At 47.1% G+C, this 15,533-nt stretch overlaps 1 protein-coding gene across 1 annotated transcript in view; it reads right to left on the reverse strand.

Annotated features, from left to right (window-relative positions):
- Positions 1–14,855, reverse strand: part of LOC119340849 (glutamyl-tRNA reductase-binding protein, chloroplastic-like) — a 25,706-nt gene extending 10,851 nt beyond the window's left edge. The window contains exons 1-3 of the mRNA XM_037612757.1: positions 14,394–14,855; positions 13,351–13,431; positions 10,938–11,042 (exon numbers count right to left, since the gene is read on the reverse strand). Of these exons, the coding sequence (XP_037468654.1) occupies positions 10,938–11,042; positions 13,351–13,431; positions 14,394–14,783 (576 nt within the window). The 5' untranslated portion in view covers positions 14,784–14,855. The remainder of the gene's footprint in view (positions 1–10,937; positions 11,043–13,350; positions 13,432–14,393) is intronic.
- Between the last annotated feature and the right edge of the window lie 678 nt (positions 14,856–15,533).

Below are 15,533 nucleotides of genomic sequence, written 5' to 3' on the forward strand. Positions count from 1 at the left end.
CAAGTGAGAGGGAAGTTCGTCACTCGGAGTAGTTTTTTAACTTAGGCGAAAGCTGGTTCGCAGATAAGCCCCCGAGTGAGAGGGAAGTTCGCCACTCAGAGTAGTTTTTTAACTTAGGCGAAAGCTGGTTCACGGCTAAGCCCCCGAGTGAGAGGGAAGTTCGTCACTCGGAGTAGCTTTTTAACTTAGGCGAAAGCTGGTTCGCGGTTAAGCCCTCGAGTGAGAGGGAAGTTCGTCACTCGGAGTAGTTTTTTAACTTAGGAGAAATTGGTTCGCAACTAAGCTGACGAGCGTTCACCCATAGGGGGGTTGGGCTCAAGTGTGTAAAGGTGAACTCAATGAAGTACCGGAAAAGAAATGCTTTTATTTATCAAATATCACTGTGCTTTTATTACATCTTAACATGTCGACGTCAAGTATAAAACCGCCGAAGCAGGTCGGCATTCCAAGCGCGGGGCTCATCTATATTCTTCAGGAGGTTGTAGAGCCTGTACGCTCCTTTATGCAGAACCTTTGAAACGATAAAGGGGCCTTCCCATGTGGGAGCAAGTTTATGAGGCCTCTGCTAATCCACTCAGAGCACAAGATCACTTTCCTGAAAGGCACGACCCCTGATGTGTCTGTCATGGAAGCACCACATGTCCTGTTGATATGTGGCCGAGCGGATGAGGGCCATCTCTCTCTCCTCTTCCAGGAGGTCAACGTCGTCCTGGCGTGCCAGCTCCAACTCGGCTTCAGAGTACAATTCCACTCGGGGTGAATTGTGGAGCAGATCACTCGGCAGGACAGCCTCTGCTCCATACACCATGAAAAAGGTAGTGCGTTTGGTAGACCGATTGGGGGTCGTCCTCGGCCCCCAAAGAACAGACGGCAATTCGGTGACCCGGGCTCCAGCAGCGTGCTCCAAATCGCGCATGAGACGTGGCCAGTAAAAACCTGCTCGGTAACCTTTAGCCACGATCGCCCGAGAGGACGCGTGGTGTCCGCAAGTTCCCGAGTGGATCTCCTCAAGGATCATTGGCCTTCCTATGGGGAGATTCAGCGTTGAGTCACGCCGGTGACGCTCCTTCTGAACAGTTGGTCGCCCATCACAATGAAGGCCTTGGATCTGCGAAAAGTTTGACGCGCTTTGACCTCGTCCTCTAGAAGCTCCTGCCTAAGCAGGTACGCAATATAAGGTACAGTCCAATCGGGCGTGACCGCCAGAATCTTCATGACCAAGTCTATAACTGCTGGGATCTCAACTTCAGTCGAATCGGAGGGTCCGACTACTTGCGGGGGCTCTTTGAATGAAGGTGCTCAAGGAACACGTTGTTGGGTAGCAGTTTCCGAGTGGAACCGATCTTTGCCAGGTCATCGGCTGCTTGGTTCTTAGCTTAAGGGATGTGGTGAAGCTCTAGACCCTCGAATTTCTTCTCCAACTTTCTCACTGCGTTGCAATATCCCATCATGGCAGGGCTTCTGATGTCCCATTCCTTGAACCGATCTTTGTCAGGTCATCAGCTGCTTGGTTCTTAGCTCGAGGGATGTGGTGAAGCTCTAGACCCTCGAATTTCTTCTGCAACTTTCTCACTGCGTTGCAATATCCCGTCATGGCAGGGCTTCTGATGTCCCATTCCTTCATCACTTGATTCACAACGAGATCCAAGTCACCGTAGACCATCAAGCGACAGATGCCAAGTGTGATGGCCATATGTAATCCATAGAGGAGAGCTTCGTACTCGGCCTCATTGTTGGAGGGAAACAAAGTAGATCTGCAAAGCATAGCTGAGTCGATCGCCTTCTGGAGACACCAGGACTACCGCAGCGCCCGAACCATTCAACATCTTGGAGCCATCAAAAAACATGGTCCAGTGTTCAGGACGACCTTGAGTCGGCTGTTGTTGCTCTGTCCATTCGGCTAGGAAATCTGCTAATGCTTGGGACTTGATCGCCCTTTTTGCTTCGAATTTGATGTCCATGGGCAAGAGCTCAATAGCCCACTTCGCCACTCGACCAGTCACATCCCGGTTGTTCATAATCTCAGACAACGGGGCATCGCTATCGACTGATATTGTGTGTTCTTGAATGTAATGAGCTACCTTCTTCGCGGTCAGGTAAATAGCATAGACGAGCTTCTGGTAATGAGGATATCTCTGCTTGGACGAAGTCAGAACTTCAAAATTTAGTAGACTGGACGTTGAACTTTGTATGCCTTGCCCTCTTCTTCCCGCTCATGGTGAGGACAGTGCTAACAACTTGGCATGTGGCCACAATTAGGGCTGGAAAAAAAGCTCGAAGCTCGCGAGTTAAATGAGTAGCTCGTGACTCGGCTCGAATCGACTCGAACTCGAACAATAATGAGTCAAGTCAAGCTTTAGTTTAAGATCTTTTATAGACCAAGTTAAACGAGCCGATCTCACGAGTACTCGTGTAACTCGTTAGGCTCGATGAAAAAATAAACATTTTTTAGGGGTAGTAGAAAACAGCCACTAAACACCTTGCGTCCCAACACAAGGCCCATTCACTCACCCCAGGAGACTCACAGGTGCATGACCATATATGTACATGTTAAATTTCCCAATTAATGTTTTTATCGTATTTGTAAGGTTTTATGTTCATATCTTTAACGAGCTTAACAAGCTAAACGAGCTAGCTCGGGAATAGTTATACGAGTCGAGCCAATTTTGGATTTGAGCTCGTTATAGTAACGAGTCGAGTCGAGCTAGCTCGTTAATGAAACGAGCTTTAGCGAGTCGAGTCAAGCTGACTCCACTTAGCTCGAATTCCACCCCTAGCCGCAATGTACAAGAGCAATGGCTCTTGGCTGTTCAGAGCAGCAAGCACCGGCTGGGTGGAAAGCAGGGCTTTGAGTTCAACAAACGCTGTCTGGGCTTCAGGAGTCCACTCGAACGAATCGGACTTCTTCATCAATCGGTACAAAGGCAGTGCCTTCTTACCGAGGCGCGAGATGAATCGACTCAAGGCTGCAAGGCAACCTGTGAGCTTCTGCACGTCATGAAGGCGTTCCGGACGCTTCATCCAAACTACCGCACTAATCTTTTCAGGGTTGGCATCTATCCCTCGTTCGAAAACGAGGAATCCAAGTAATTTACCCCCCGACACCCTGAAAGTGCACTTCGCTGGATTAAGCTTGATGTCGTATCGTCACAGGTTTATGAAGTCTCGGCGAGGTCAGTCAGCAGGTTGGAAACTTTCTTTGACTTGACCACTAATGTCATCCATATAAACCTTGATATGTCGACTGAATAACTCATCCGTCAGAAGCCGAGCGATTTCCTTTCCAATCGCCTTCCTCTTTTCTGTGGCTAAGCGGCCGAGATGCTCCTTCACAGGCTTGGCCTTCGTGTCGACTCGTAATCGGTGCTCAGCCAGTTCCCTGGGTACACCCGGCATGTCAGATGGCTTCCATGCGAGGATGTCCCAGTTCTCATGGAGGAACTGGATGAGCTCGGCTTCCTATTTGCTGTCAAGTGTTGTAGATATGTTGGTGGGCGCGACATTGGGGTCTTCCGGGTGAATATGTACTGGCTTCGTCTCGTCGGCCGACTGAAAAGCGGACTCCACAGTCGGTTTCTTGAAGCGCAACGGGTCACTCGGATCAGCGGTCTTCTTGTACTCTTCTAGCTCGGCGACTGCCATCTACTCATCCGCAATCCGAGATCCTTGTTGCAAACACTCTTCAGCACGCTGTCTACTGCCAGCGACAGTGATTACGCCTTTCGGGCCAGGCATCTTGAGCTTGAGATACACGTAGGATGGACGGGCCATGAAACGTGCATAAGCAGGCCGAGATGGCGTGATAGGCACTGCGGAAGTCAACTACATCAAAGGTCAGCTTTTCCTTCCGAAAATGCTTCTCATCACCAAAGACCACATCCAGGGCGATCTGACCGAGTGACTTTGCTTTCTTTCCGGGAATTGCCCCGTGGAACTGCATGCTGCTCTCACTGAGGCGGGACATAGGGATGCCCATTCCCTTCATGGTCTCTTCGTAAAGTATGTTCAGCCCACTGCCGCCGTCCATGAGGACCTTGCGCAACCGGGTGCCTTCTACTATAGGATCAACCACCAGCGCCTGCTGTCCGGGGGTCGCATTGTAAGCGGGGTGATCTGACTGATCGAAGGTGATCGGCGTCTTTGACCAATTCAGGAACTTGGTTGTTGCTGGCATAGCCATGTTCACTTCCAGATTGATAACTTTCAGTCGACTCTTGCTCTCAACATCAGCAAAGATCATCAAAGTCGCATTGACGTTGAGGTAAGCTTCCGCCTTATCTCCATCGTCGGTGTCATCTGGACTCTTGTCGCCCGACTGACCCTCTCGGAATTGTTGCATGAGCAATCTGCACTGCCGAGTGGTATGTTTAGGCAATATCAGGTTGTCGTCTTCGTCTTTTTTAGTATGAATCTGACACGGTTGACCGAGGATGTCATTGCCTGACTGATCTTTCTTCTTCTTCGCGACCCACTTTTCCTTAGCTTTCCCCTTGTTCTTAGCTTGTCCGGCCAGAGCTACGGCCTCAGCTTGAGTCGAACCATCAACCTTGCGCTTCTGTTTTTGATTGGAATTATTACCTCCAGGACTGGCTTCATTGGTTTTCCCTTTGCCATTGCGCAAGTCTTCCTCTTCCCCATTTGCAACCGAGTGGCAATTTCCATCATTCGTCTCAGAGACAAGGGCTTCGACCGACCGAATTTCAGGATGAGCTCCTGATATCTGACTCCCGCTTTGAAGGCGCAGACAACCTGATGTTCGGTGACATTCTCCGCCACATGATGTAGAGTGGACCAACGTTGAATGTACTCCCTCAAGGTTCCATTCGGTTTCTGAACGCAGTGTTGCAACTCAGTCAGTCCAGCGGGCCGCTTGCATGTCCCCTTGAATGTTTTGATGAACACTTGGGCCAAATCTTCCCGGCAATACATGTGGCGGGAATATGTAGAGGAATATGTAGAGGAATATTATCGGGAAATGCAAACTCGGTTGCTTAGATGTGGTATTGAAGAAAATAATAAAGGTATGCTTGCACGTTTATTGGGTGGGCTAAACAGAGATATTCAAACCATCTTACGAGTATAAGGAGTATAACATCACTCACTTATTCGATCTTGCTTGCAAAGCTTCAAGTGTAGGATCAACAAACCACGGCACGGACTAACTTTTCTGCAGCACGACCTTCATCGTGGATATTGTGTGCGTCTTCTACTTCCACACGTCCTACTGCACCACCTTTCGACGCCAACTTCAAGTCTTCAACAAAGACAACAAAACAGACACCACCAGCATCAGCCAAGAGCACACCTGATGGTGTTGCACAGAGTTCCTCGTCATCCATGGCATCCACAGGTCAAACATGTGATCGTGATATTAAATGTGCTTGTTGTACTAGTGTGGGTCATTATGCGAGCCAATGCCCATCCAAGCATGTGATGATCGTTACTGAAGATGGTGGTATGAGTCCGCTAGTGACTACAATGAGGATATGCTGACTCTTATTCCACGTGAAGAACAGGGTGGCAATGAATTTGATCAAGATATGAAATATATGGCCGCTGACGACGCCGACAGGTATGCTAGTTTGGTTGCTCATATGGCTTTGAGGGTGCAGATGACCCAAGTTGAGTAAAATCAAAGACACAATTCGTTCCATACAAAGGGAGTTCTGAAGGAACGTTCAGTTCACGGCATCATTGATAGAGGGAGTTGCAACAACTTGGCTAGCATGAAGATGGAGAAGTTGTCCCTCACCACGAGACCGCATCCTCCTTATTATATCGAGTGGTTCAACAACAACAACAAGGTTAAGGTAACACGTATTGTTCGTGTGCATTTTAGTATTGTTGCTAATTTTGTTGATTGTGATGTGGCACCCATGCAAGCATGCTCCCTTTTACTTGGTAGACCATGATAATTTGATATAAAAAATTGTACACCATGCTAGGACAAATCAATATACTCTTGTTCATATGGATAAAAATATTGCTTTACTTCCGATGTCTCCTGAACAAATATTGAAAGATGATCTTACTAGAGATAGTAAAGCAAAATAGGAGCAAAACAAGAGTAAAAATCAAACTGTGGCAAAAGAATTTGAGCAACATAGGACTAATAACAGATCATCATCCTCTCTTGCGAATGAAATAAAATTGAAAAGTCCATTTTTACTTATCAATCTGGATGTTAGCAAGCATGCTTGCTATGCTTTTGTGTGTAAAGACGCATTATTTTCATTTGAGGACTCTTTGTCTCATGTTGTCGCTAACATTTTGCATGAGTTCGTTGATGTTTATCCACAAGAAGTGCCATCGGGATTACCACCTATTTGAGGGATTGAGCATAAGATTAACTTAATTCCTGGTGCCTTACTGCCCAACTGTGCGACATGCTGCCATACCATTCCAATCCAAAGGAGACGAAGGAGATTCATCGTCAAGTACAAGAGTTACTCGACAAAGGTTATATACACGAATCCCTTAGTCCTTGTGTTGTTCCTGTTATAGTAGTGCCAAAAAAGGATGGAACATGCCCTATATGTGTTGATTGTAGAGCCATTAATAATACTATTATTTGATATCGTCATCCTAATTCTAGGCTAGATAAATATGCTTGATGAATTAAGTGGCTCTACCATGTTCTCTAAAATTGATTTGCGTAGTGGATACCATCAAATTCACATGAAATTGGGAGATGAATGAAAAACAACATTTAAAACTAAGTTCGGCTTATATAAGTGGATAGTCATGCCTTTTGAGTTGACTAATGCACCTAGCACTTTCATGAGATTAATGAACGTGCTTTCATTGGACGATTTGATGTAGTCTATTTTGAAGATATACTGATTTATAACAAATCTTCGGAGGAACACTTGGATCATTTACGTTCTGTTTTTAACTTTTTATTGTTCTACAAGATGCACGTTTGTTTGGTAACTTTGGGGAGTGCACCTTTCGCACCGACCAAGTAGCATTTCTTGGCTATGTTATTACTATATAGGGAATTGAAGTTGCTAGAGCCAAAATTGAAGTGATTGGGAGTTGGCCACAACCCAAAACGATCACAGAAATGGGGAGTTTTCTTGGACTTGTTGCTTTCCATAGACGGTATGTGAGAGATTTCAGCACCATTGTTGCACCTCTTAATGAGCTTGCAAAAAAGATGGTACCTTTTGCTTGGGCTACCGCACAAGAAAAAGCCTTCACGGTATAGAAAGAGAAGTTAGCACATGCTCCTTTGCTCCAACTTCCTGATTTTAATAACACAAGATGGTAAACTCATTGCATACTTCTTTGAAAAATTGAGTTGAGTGTCCCTAGTTTGAACTATTCTACTTATGCTCTGACTTTAGAAACTTGGCAGCATTATTATGGCCCAAAGAATTTGTTATACATTCTGATCATGAATTTTTGAAACATATTAGAAGTCAAGCAAAACTGAACCATAAACATGCTAGATTTTTCCTTATGTCATTAAACACAATAAGGGTAAAGAAAATATTATTGATGATACATGGTCTCATCACTATACTATGCTTTCATAACTTGACTTTAAAATGTTTAGTTTGGAGCCCGTCAGAGATCAATATGTGCATGATGTTGAATTTGAAGATGTAATGCAAAATTATAAAGAAGAAAGATGGAACAAGTTCATGATGGATTTGTGTTCCGTGCTAACAAACTATGCATTCCAACTAGCTCCGTTTGTCTTTTGTTTTTGCAGGAGACGTGTGGAGGATTAATAGGACAGTTTGGCGGAGATGCGTATGTTGAGATGGATGTGTGGCCACACGAGGAAGGATCGAGTCCGGAATGATGATATACGAGATAGAGTTGGGGTAGCACCAATTGAGGAGAAGCTTGTCCAACATTGTTTGAGATGGTTTGGGCATATTCAGCGCAGGCCTCCAGAAGCTCCAGTGCATAGCGGACGGCTAAAGCGTGCGGAGAATGTCAAGAGAGGGCGGGGTCGACCGAATTTGACATGGGAGGAGTCCGTTAAGAGAGACCTGAAGGATTGGAGTATCGACAAAGAGCTAGCTATGGACAGGGGTGCGTGGAAGCTTGCTATCCATGTGCCAGAGCCATGAGTTGGTTGCGAGATCTTATGGGTTTCACCTCTAGCCTACCCCAACTTGTTTGGGACTAAAGGCTTTGTTGTTGTTGTTGTTGTTATTTTGGCATGAAGAAGACAAAGGACGTATTTGCTACACATTTCTTTTGACCAAAGATGAGATGAGATGTTAAGTGTTTTGTTGCTCGCTGCACTACATGTCAAAAAGCTAAGTCACGACTCAATCCTCATGGTTTATATATGTACCTAATGTTTCATGGGAGGACATATCCATGGACTTTGTTTTAGGTTTACCTCGAACAAAGAAGGGGAGGGCTACCATATTTGTTGTCGTCAGCAAATTTTCAAAAAGACACAATGCTAATGTTGTCGATTTGTTCTTTCATGAAATTGTCCACTTGCATGGTGTATCAAATACTACTGTTTTAGATCATGATACTAAATTTCTTGGCCACTTTTGGAGATATTTATGGGCTAAATTAGGGACTAAAATCACTAAACTGTTTTCTTAGTACTACCTGACTCCCAAACTCATCAACAAACTGAAATAGTCAATAGAACTTTGTCTACTATGCCTAGGACTGTTTTAAAGAATAGCTTACAAATATAGAAAGAATGTTTGCCTCATATTGAATTCGCTTATAATCGTTCAATGCATTCTACCACTAAGCCTCGTACACTCATTGATTTGTTGCCTCTTTCATCTTCGAAGAAGGGTTAATTTTGATGCAAAACAACGGGTTGAATTTATCTTAAAAATACAGGAGCTAACTAAGGAAAACATTGAGCGAATGAATGCTAAATACAAACTTGCTAAAGATAAAGGTAGAAAACATGTTGTCTTTGCACCTGAAGATCTTGTTTGGTTACATTTACACAAAGACAGATTTCCTAATTGCGCATGTCTAAGCTAATGGCACATGTTGATGGTCTGCAAATTTTACGGTTAGTTCCACATGTAACATTGCAGATTTGAAGCCTTGTTTGGAAGAGGAAGATGAGCTTCCATCGAGGACAACTTCAATTTAAGAAGGGGAGGATGATAAGGACATCCTAACACTCTTACACCCATATCCCCTACTGCTACACATAATGGATCAATTACTAGAGCTCAAACACACAAATTAAATTATCAGGTACTTTCGTCTCTTTGTAATGTTTCTAATGTTCATGAGAACATAACGCTGCCTAAATTGGATACTTTTGTGTTGTTTAGGAATGAAGGGCCTAGCATTGACAAGAGGGATGGACATTGGAACATAATCAACCATGGAGATGAAGACGCGTGCACAAGGAACAAAAGTGGAGCTTCAAGTGGGGATGACATGATTTTGAAGCTGCCATAATGACGTATGAAGACTTGGACACAATATACAAGATGTCACTTCATGATTTTCATCATTTTTGGGCCAGTCCCATGTAATTTCGAAATACCATATCATAGGTTGTTTTCGAGTCTGTAGGGAAAACGACTTAGAAAGGATTTTAGTCTCACCTTGTCAAGGGTGGATGAAATTCTTAATTGTCTCACTATAAATACAGCCCTTAGGGTATCATTTAGACTTGGGTTTTGTTTAGTTAAAAGTTAGCCATAGCAACTTTATGTACTTTGTGTCGAACGACCATGCCAAGACCATACAGAACCCCAACTTTCATCAATAATCATTATCTTTTATTTATAAAATTCAGATTGCAAATCTTAGTTCTTGCTTGTTCTTCGATTCTTGCAGGGAATAGAGCTTCGTGGTCAGGTTGATCGTGCTCCGACATGGTCAATAACCTCTAGGAGTTGGTTTAGCGATTACTAAGGCGCAACGTCATCGCATGTTTGTAGTCGAATCGTCAAAGTCGACTCCACAGAAATCAATAGTTACTATCTCATTGAAACATCAGGACAACTTTGCGCTATCGGCTCCAAAAGGCAAAATGAGGACCTCCAAGGGAAAGTGAGGAAGGAGCAACAAGGAGGAGGAGAAGAAGACGGCATCCGTTGTTCAAAAGTGAGCAAAAGCTCTCCGCACGGGGTCCTGCACCCCCATGCCCACAGGGTCAAGCCATAAGCTCTTTGGACACCCCATGCCCATGGGACCCGTGCGCAACCCCCCACCCCCTTCTTGCCCACAAGTCTGCCTACGAGTAATTATGGGATGTCCTTTGTACCCCTGACTTATGCCTCGTGCCCTAGGACCTATATAATTCGCACCTCCTTCATTTTCTAGAATTTAGCAAAGCATAAACTAGATCTTAAGAGCGCTTTGCTCATCTTAGAAGTTGGAGAAGAACTATCTCTCAAGACATCTATATCTCCTAGGGATTAGGGAATAACCACCCTTGTTACCCTTTATTTCCTTAGTTGTTCTTGGATCTAAGATGCATCTCTCGTATTGACTTCAAATTTGTAGATCTTGTCCTATGTGAGTGTTTTCCTCTTGTTTCCCCTTTGCTTACCCTTGTTCTTGTGTTGCTTCCTCAAATCCACCTCCAAATCGTGAAGATCGGGCCACCTATGCGGTTTATATCACCAAGGTTTAGTCCAGGATTTGGTCCACATGTGGCCACAGGCCCACTATATGTGTGCAGTTGTAGGGATTAGTCCACCTTTCTTAAGGAGAAAAGCCATACTCAAACATATAAGCTCGGCCATCCAATGGTAGTAACTCTCGACCAATTGTTCTGCGTGAAGCCAGACTAAAACGCAACCCAGTTGCTACCCATATGGGGTTAGGTCGAAGTAGGGAGATCTAAGCAAGTTTAGAACTGGGATTGTTACAACAAACATGCTAGTAGTACTAGACTAAGGACCCTCCCTTTACTAACATCAGAATATGCGAAAACCCAAGTACTAGAAGAAATAAATGTGACCTACCTCGTTGAAGTCTTCCATGTGCAAGATCCGCTCTACAGATATTAGATACAAACGATCTTCATCTATCTCCTCCCCAAATTTGGTTTCCCACCTAGTAGACAGCTTCTGCGTAATTCAGTTCAGCACATTACAAACCATTAGTCCAACTACACAAGAATTGAACAATCTGCCATTCATAATGCATTAAGTTTTGAGAGACTAGAACTAACAGAAATATTCCAAATAAACTAAATGCTAACTTTTTCAGGAAGAGTCCAGAATCACGGCCAAGCAGTTCGATTTGCTCATTCAAATACGCCATAACATTATCATTATTTTCGAGAAAACGCAAGGCTTGCGGCTCAATAGAATAGAGTAACAAATTACAAGCCTAACACTAGGCTGAAACAACCGACCACTCAAGGCAAGAACACAATCGACTGTCGCAAAACATGCGTTACAACTGGATGTCATCCACACAAGCGCACAGAACAGAGACCCCCAACACGAGAAGAGAGCATCTGACTCTACGAAGAAGGGCAGAATTAGGTCGCTCTTGCATTTGAGACGACATAGTTGATGAAGTCGCAGACCACTGCCACACACCGCCACGGGTGTCGAGGCCACGGTAACACCATACGCCACTTGCGTTATGAACGCCACACCACCACACAGCTGCCAGCAGCCATCAGTCAAGATCCATCGAGTGCACCTATGTGACCAAGATGCCATGACATGGGATTCTCCGCAATCTGCTAGCCATGCCATCCATGGTATTCGTGCGGGTGTGATGCAGACAGACCTACGAGCACGTTCGTCAACCTAGGGCCAGACAACCAAAAACAACGCCTAAAGGGAGGGAGCGACATTGTCGATGCTGTCAGCATCCAATCCGACAAGCCATATCTAGGTTTTCACCCAGGATTAGACCACAAGGGACGGAGGTGGACTTGGGCTACTCAATGACACTGAGGAAACGACGCCCAAAGGCGTCGACATTGGCACGGACAAAGGTCATGCATGGCTTTTCTCGGAGCACCATGGCCACAACTCATGCATCAACAACAACCCTGCCAAGTCACAACAGCAAGATCCAAGCTCTACCTACAATCACGCTCGCTAGATAACATGTATGGCCGCCACCCCGCCAACAGAGGCCAACACACGCCACGCATCAAAGATGAGCACGGACCAGCCACGACGCCATCCCTAGGAGCCAACCTGTGGCTAGAGGGCCCTTGCACTAGCCATCCCAGATCCACGACAAGGGTGCCCAGATATGTGGTATAATGCTTGCACACACAACAACACCCAGGGCCGTGCCAAGTAAAAATCAACGAAGACTACGAGGGAAGAGGACTAGTTGCGTGAATAATGGGCACAACGGGCAAGGTAATAAGGCACGCATCGCCGAACACTCGCGACACGCTGCCAATCACCATGTCAGAGCACCAACGAAGCCCGCCTCCAGTCGAGCACCGAGACAACGTAGCTACCTAAGGCAGTTACCATGCCAGGAGCATCTCCAACATCACCTACCCACACCGATCTCTCACCGGTAGTGGAGCGAACCACTGTTCTTCTTGTCCTGACAGCCGTAAGAAACCTCCTCAAACCAACTAAGCTAAATATTGGCTAACTACTCACCGTCGTCGATTTCCGCTCAGTCGGCAAGGGGCCTTTGCAGCCACCATGCTCCCCTGGATCCGCCGACCAGTACTAGCCAACCAGGAAAAAGGTTGCTCCTTTGCAGCCATCATGCTTCCCAAGGCGAGGAGGGACATGAGAGAGGGGGGAAGGAAGGAGGCGGCAGGGGCCCCGAGACTCATTGCGGTTAGCCGGTCGACCTGATGTTGCCATCAGTAGACACGAACGCCAAAGCAAGGCCCGCCGCTCACCCTAGCCACCACAAGTGACGCCGCACGGCAAGCCACACGGCTGCCCCCGGCAACGAGTCTACGCCTCCCGCCCTTCGATCTGGGGTGGAGAGAGGCAGAGGCAGTGGCGTGGTGATTTTGGGGTTACATCCAAGGCGGGGAGAGGTGAACTAGGGGTGTTTGACTAGGGGGCGTGCAGCCACAACCAACAACATTCACCAACGCAGGAAGTCCATCGGCAACTGCAACGAGCTAAGAAACGCCCCGCGGCCGCCGTCATCAATGCGGGCTTTGCCCGACGGCCTCCTCTAGCAACAACGAGGGGGAAAGAGGGGCGGGGGATGCCGGCGGCGGGTAGGGTTTGGGACGTCGCACGTGTCACCCAAAGGAAGAGGAAGAGGAGGCCCGAGATGCAACCACGCCACAACATTATTGTGCCCAACATAGTATGTAAGCCCATACTTCTGGAGTAGAAAATTCCTTATGTAATCAACTGATAGTTCACAAGTGCAATGCGAAAATCTCCTTGGCAAGATGCGATATCATAATTTTCTTACCTTCAGCATATATTTATCACTAGGTTTAGTCAAGGCACCAAGAAAAGTACATTGTGGTGTCCTGGCTCCACTTTGCCGAAACTGCAGCACCAAAAGTAGAAGAAAAAACGGTGAGTATAATATGAAGATGATACATACCATAGAGGTCAAAGTTAGACTATGGGCCCGATATGATTTCCCTTACAACTAACACTGGTTTCCCATCAAACTCTAAAGACTAAAACCAAATCAAAGGGTGAAATCGAATCAACAAACTTACGAACCACAATGAAGCAAAACAAAAAAGTGCTTATCGTGAAATGCAGCAATAAAATAAGTAGTTGGGAATTCGGCCATTGGTTCAACAACAATACATAAATCAAGAGATCACTTCACATTCCGAAAGAATGAGATCTGAGGAACAAATTCACCACAGCTACACGGTTACCAATAGCAGACCAAAAGTGATAAGTAGAATGAATCAAATATCACTGGACGCCCTACAATGTGGGAACATTCTCAAAATGACAACAATCTAACACATCAAAGTCCAAACTGACACGGGAAATTCATAGGGTCAAAGTTTCAACTGCAAAACATCTCTTAGTTATATCCAACACCAGATGACAGAACAAATATACTTCAAGATAAGGGACGGAAAAAAAAATCAAGACAAACCTCTGGAAGGATCATAATTCTTGTTTTTCAGTCACAGTGCAATTAACAGCGAAAAAAATCGATTCTATTCATCAGAGAAATTCTACAACAACAACAACAAAACATATAATCTTCGATCAAGGGTTGTCTTTCCAAAAAAGAAATAGCTCTGTAGTTCTGATTAAGGCCACACAACTGCGTCTCCGAACTCTAGCTCGATATTCATCGCAAAATGAGCGCCAAGGACATTAGGAGCCTCCGAAAACGACATGACTTCGGTGTACTACTAATGGGGAAATTAGATCTTAACCCACATTTTATTCCCACGGGCCTTTGGTGGTCCTAATTGGCGCGTGGCACGGTGGCGTCTTCGACTATGATGAAGTCGAACTGCCGCGTTCCCTCACCTCAACGTGAAAACTTGCCCGCGCATCAGGCACGGTCACTGCCGCTGTGGCTAGGCAGAGCGCGGGCGCGCCAGCGGCGTCGGCGACAAAACGAGCGCCGACACCGAGCGGCCAACCGTCGGCGCCCACGACGGACAGCGTCCCGGAAGGCGCGAGCTCAACCACCGTCCGCGCCACCTCGGCTGCCGACGGCTGGGTCCGCTGTGCCGACACCGATGATGCGGGGGACGATACCGCCGCGGCCTCTGCGACCACCCGGACTCCACGCCTCGCCGTTGAGACTGCGAGCGACGAAGCAGACGGCTTCTTGAAGACGAGGGCGCCGCGGGAGGGGAGCGGGGAAGAGAGGAGGGAGGGAGATGTCAACGACATGGCGGAATTGGAGAACATTTGGGTAGAGATTTCGTGGGGATATTGTAGGGGGTGAGATGGTAGAATAGGTCTCCAAATTTTTTTCCAACGAATCGGTCGCACATACGAATCGGCCGAAAAAAGACGCAGCCGATCCCTCCTCCCACCTTCCTGGTTTTTCGCCTTTCCTCCCACCCTACCTGGCCAAATGGGCCGGCACGGCACGGCACGGCCCGAGCAGACTTACACGGGCCAGGCACGGCACGGCCGGCCAGGCACGTCCAGTACAGGGCCGTGCCGGGCTGGCACGCGTGCTGGCATCCCCGGCCCAGGCACGGCACAGCAGCCTCACGGGCCGGCACGACAGCCCACCTGGCACGCTGGCCTCTCGCGCGGCACGAGCGACCGACGGAGCGAGGTGCTCCTTCTCGCTCGCACATGCAGTTTTTTTAGCGTGTAGTTGTTGTAATGCTGTAATAAATGGATTGCATGGGCGTGCGCATGCAACGGCCGGCCCCACCCGAACGAGCCAGCGAGGCAGCCAGCGTCTGGGCAGCTGCGCCCTGCACGTGTGAGATGCCCCCGAAGTTCAAATTTGAACGCTCGCCTCCGCTCCCGCCGTCCCGCGCGTTGCGTGGTGTCGTGGCTTGGGCGTGCCCACTGGCTAGTCGTGCCGTGCCCAGCCTCGCGGCCCAGGCACGGCCCTAGGCGGGCCACGTGCCAGGCTGGCCCATGACGGGCCGAGCAGGCGGGCTATCGTGCCGGCACGCTAAGGCCGCCCCATTTGGC

This window comes from Triticum dicoccoides, chromosome 7B (genome assembly GCF_002162155.2).
Source record: "Triticum dicoccoides isolate Atlit2015 ecotype Zavitan chromosome 7B, WEW_v2.0, whole genome shotgun sequence".
Classification (NCBI taxonomy): Eukaryota; Viridiplantae; Streptophyta; class Magnoliopsida; order Poales; family Poaceae; genus Triticum; species Triticum dicoccoides.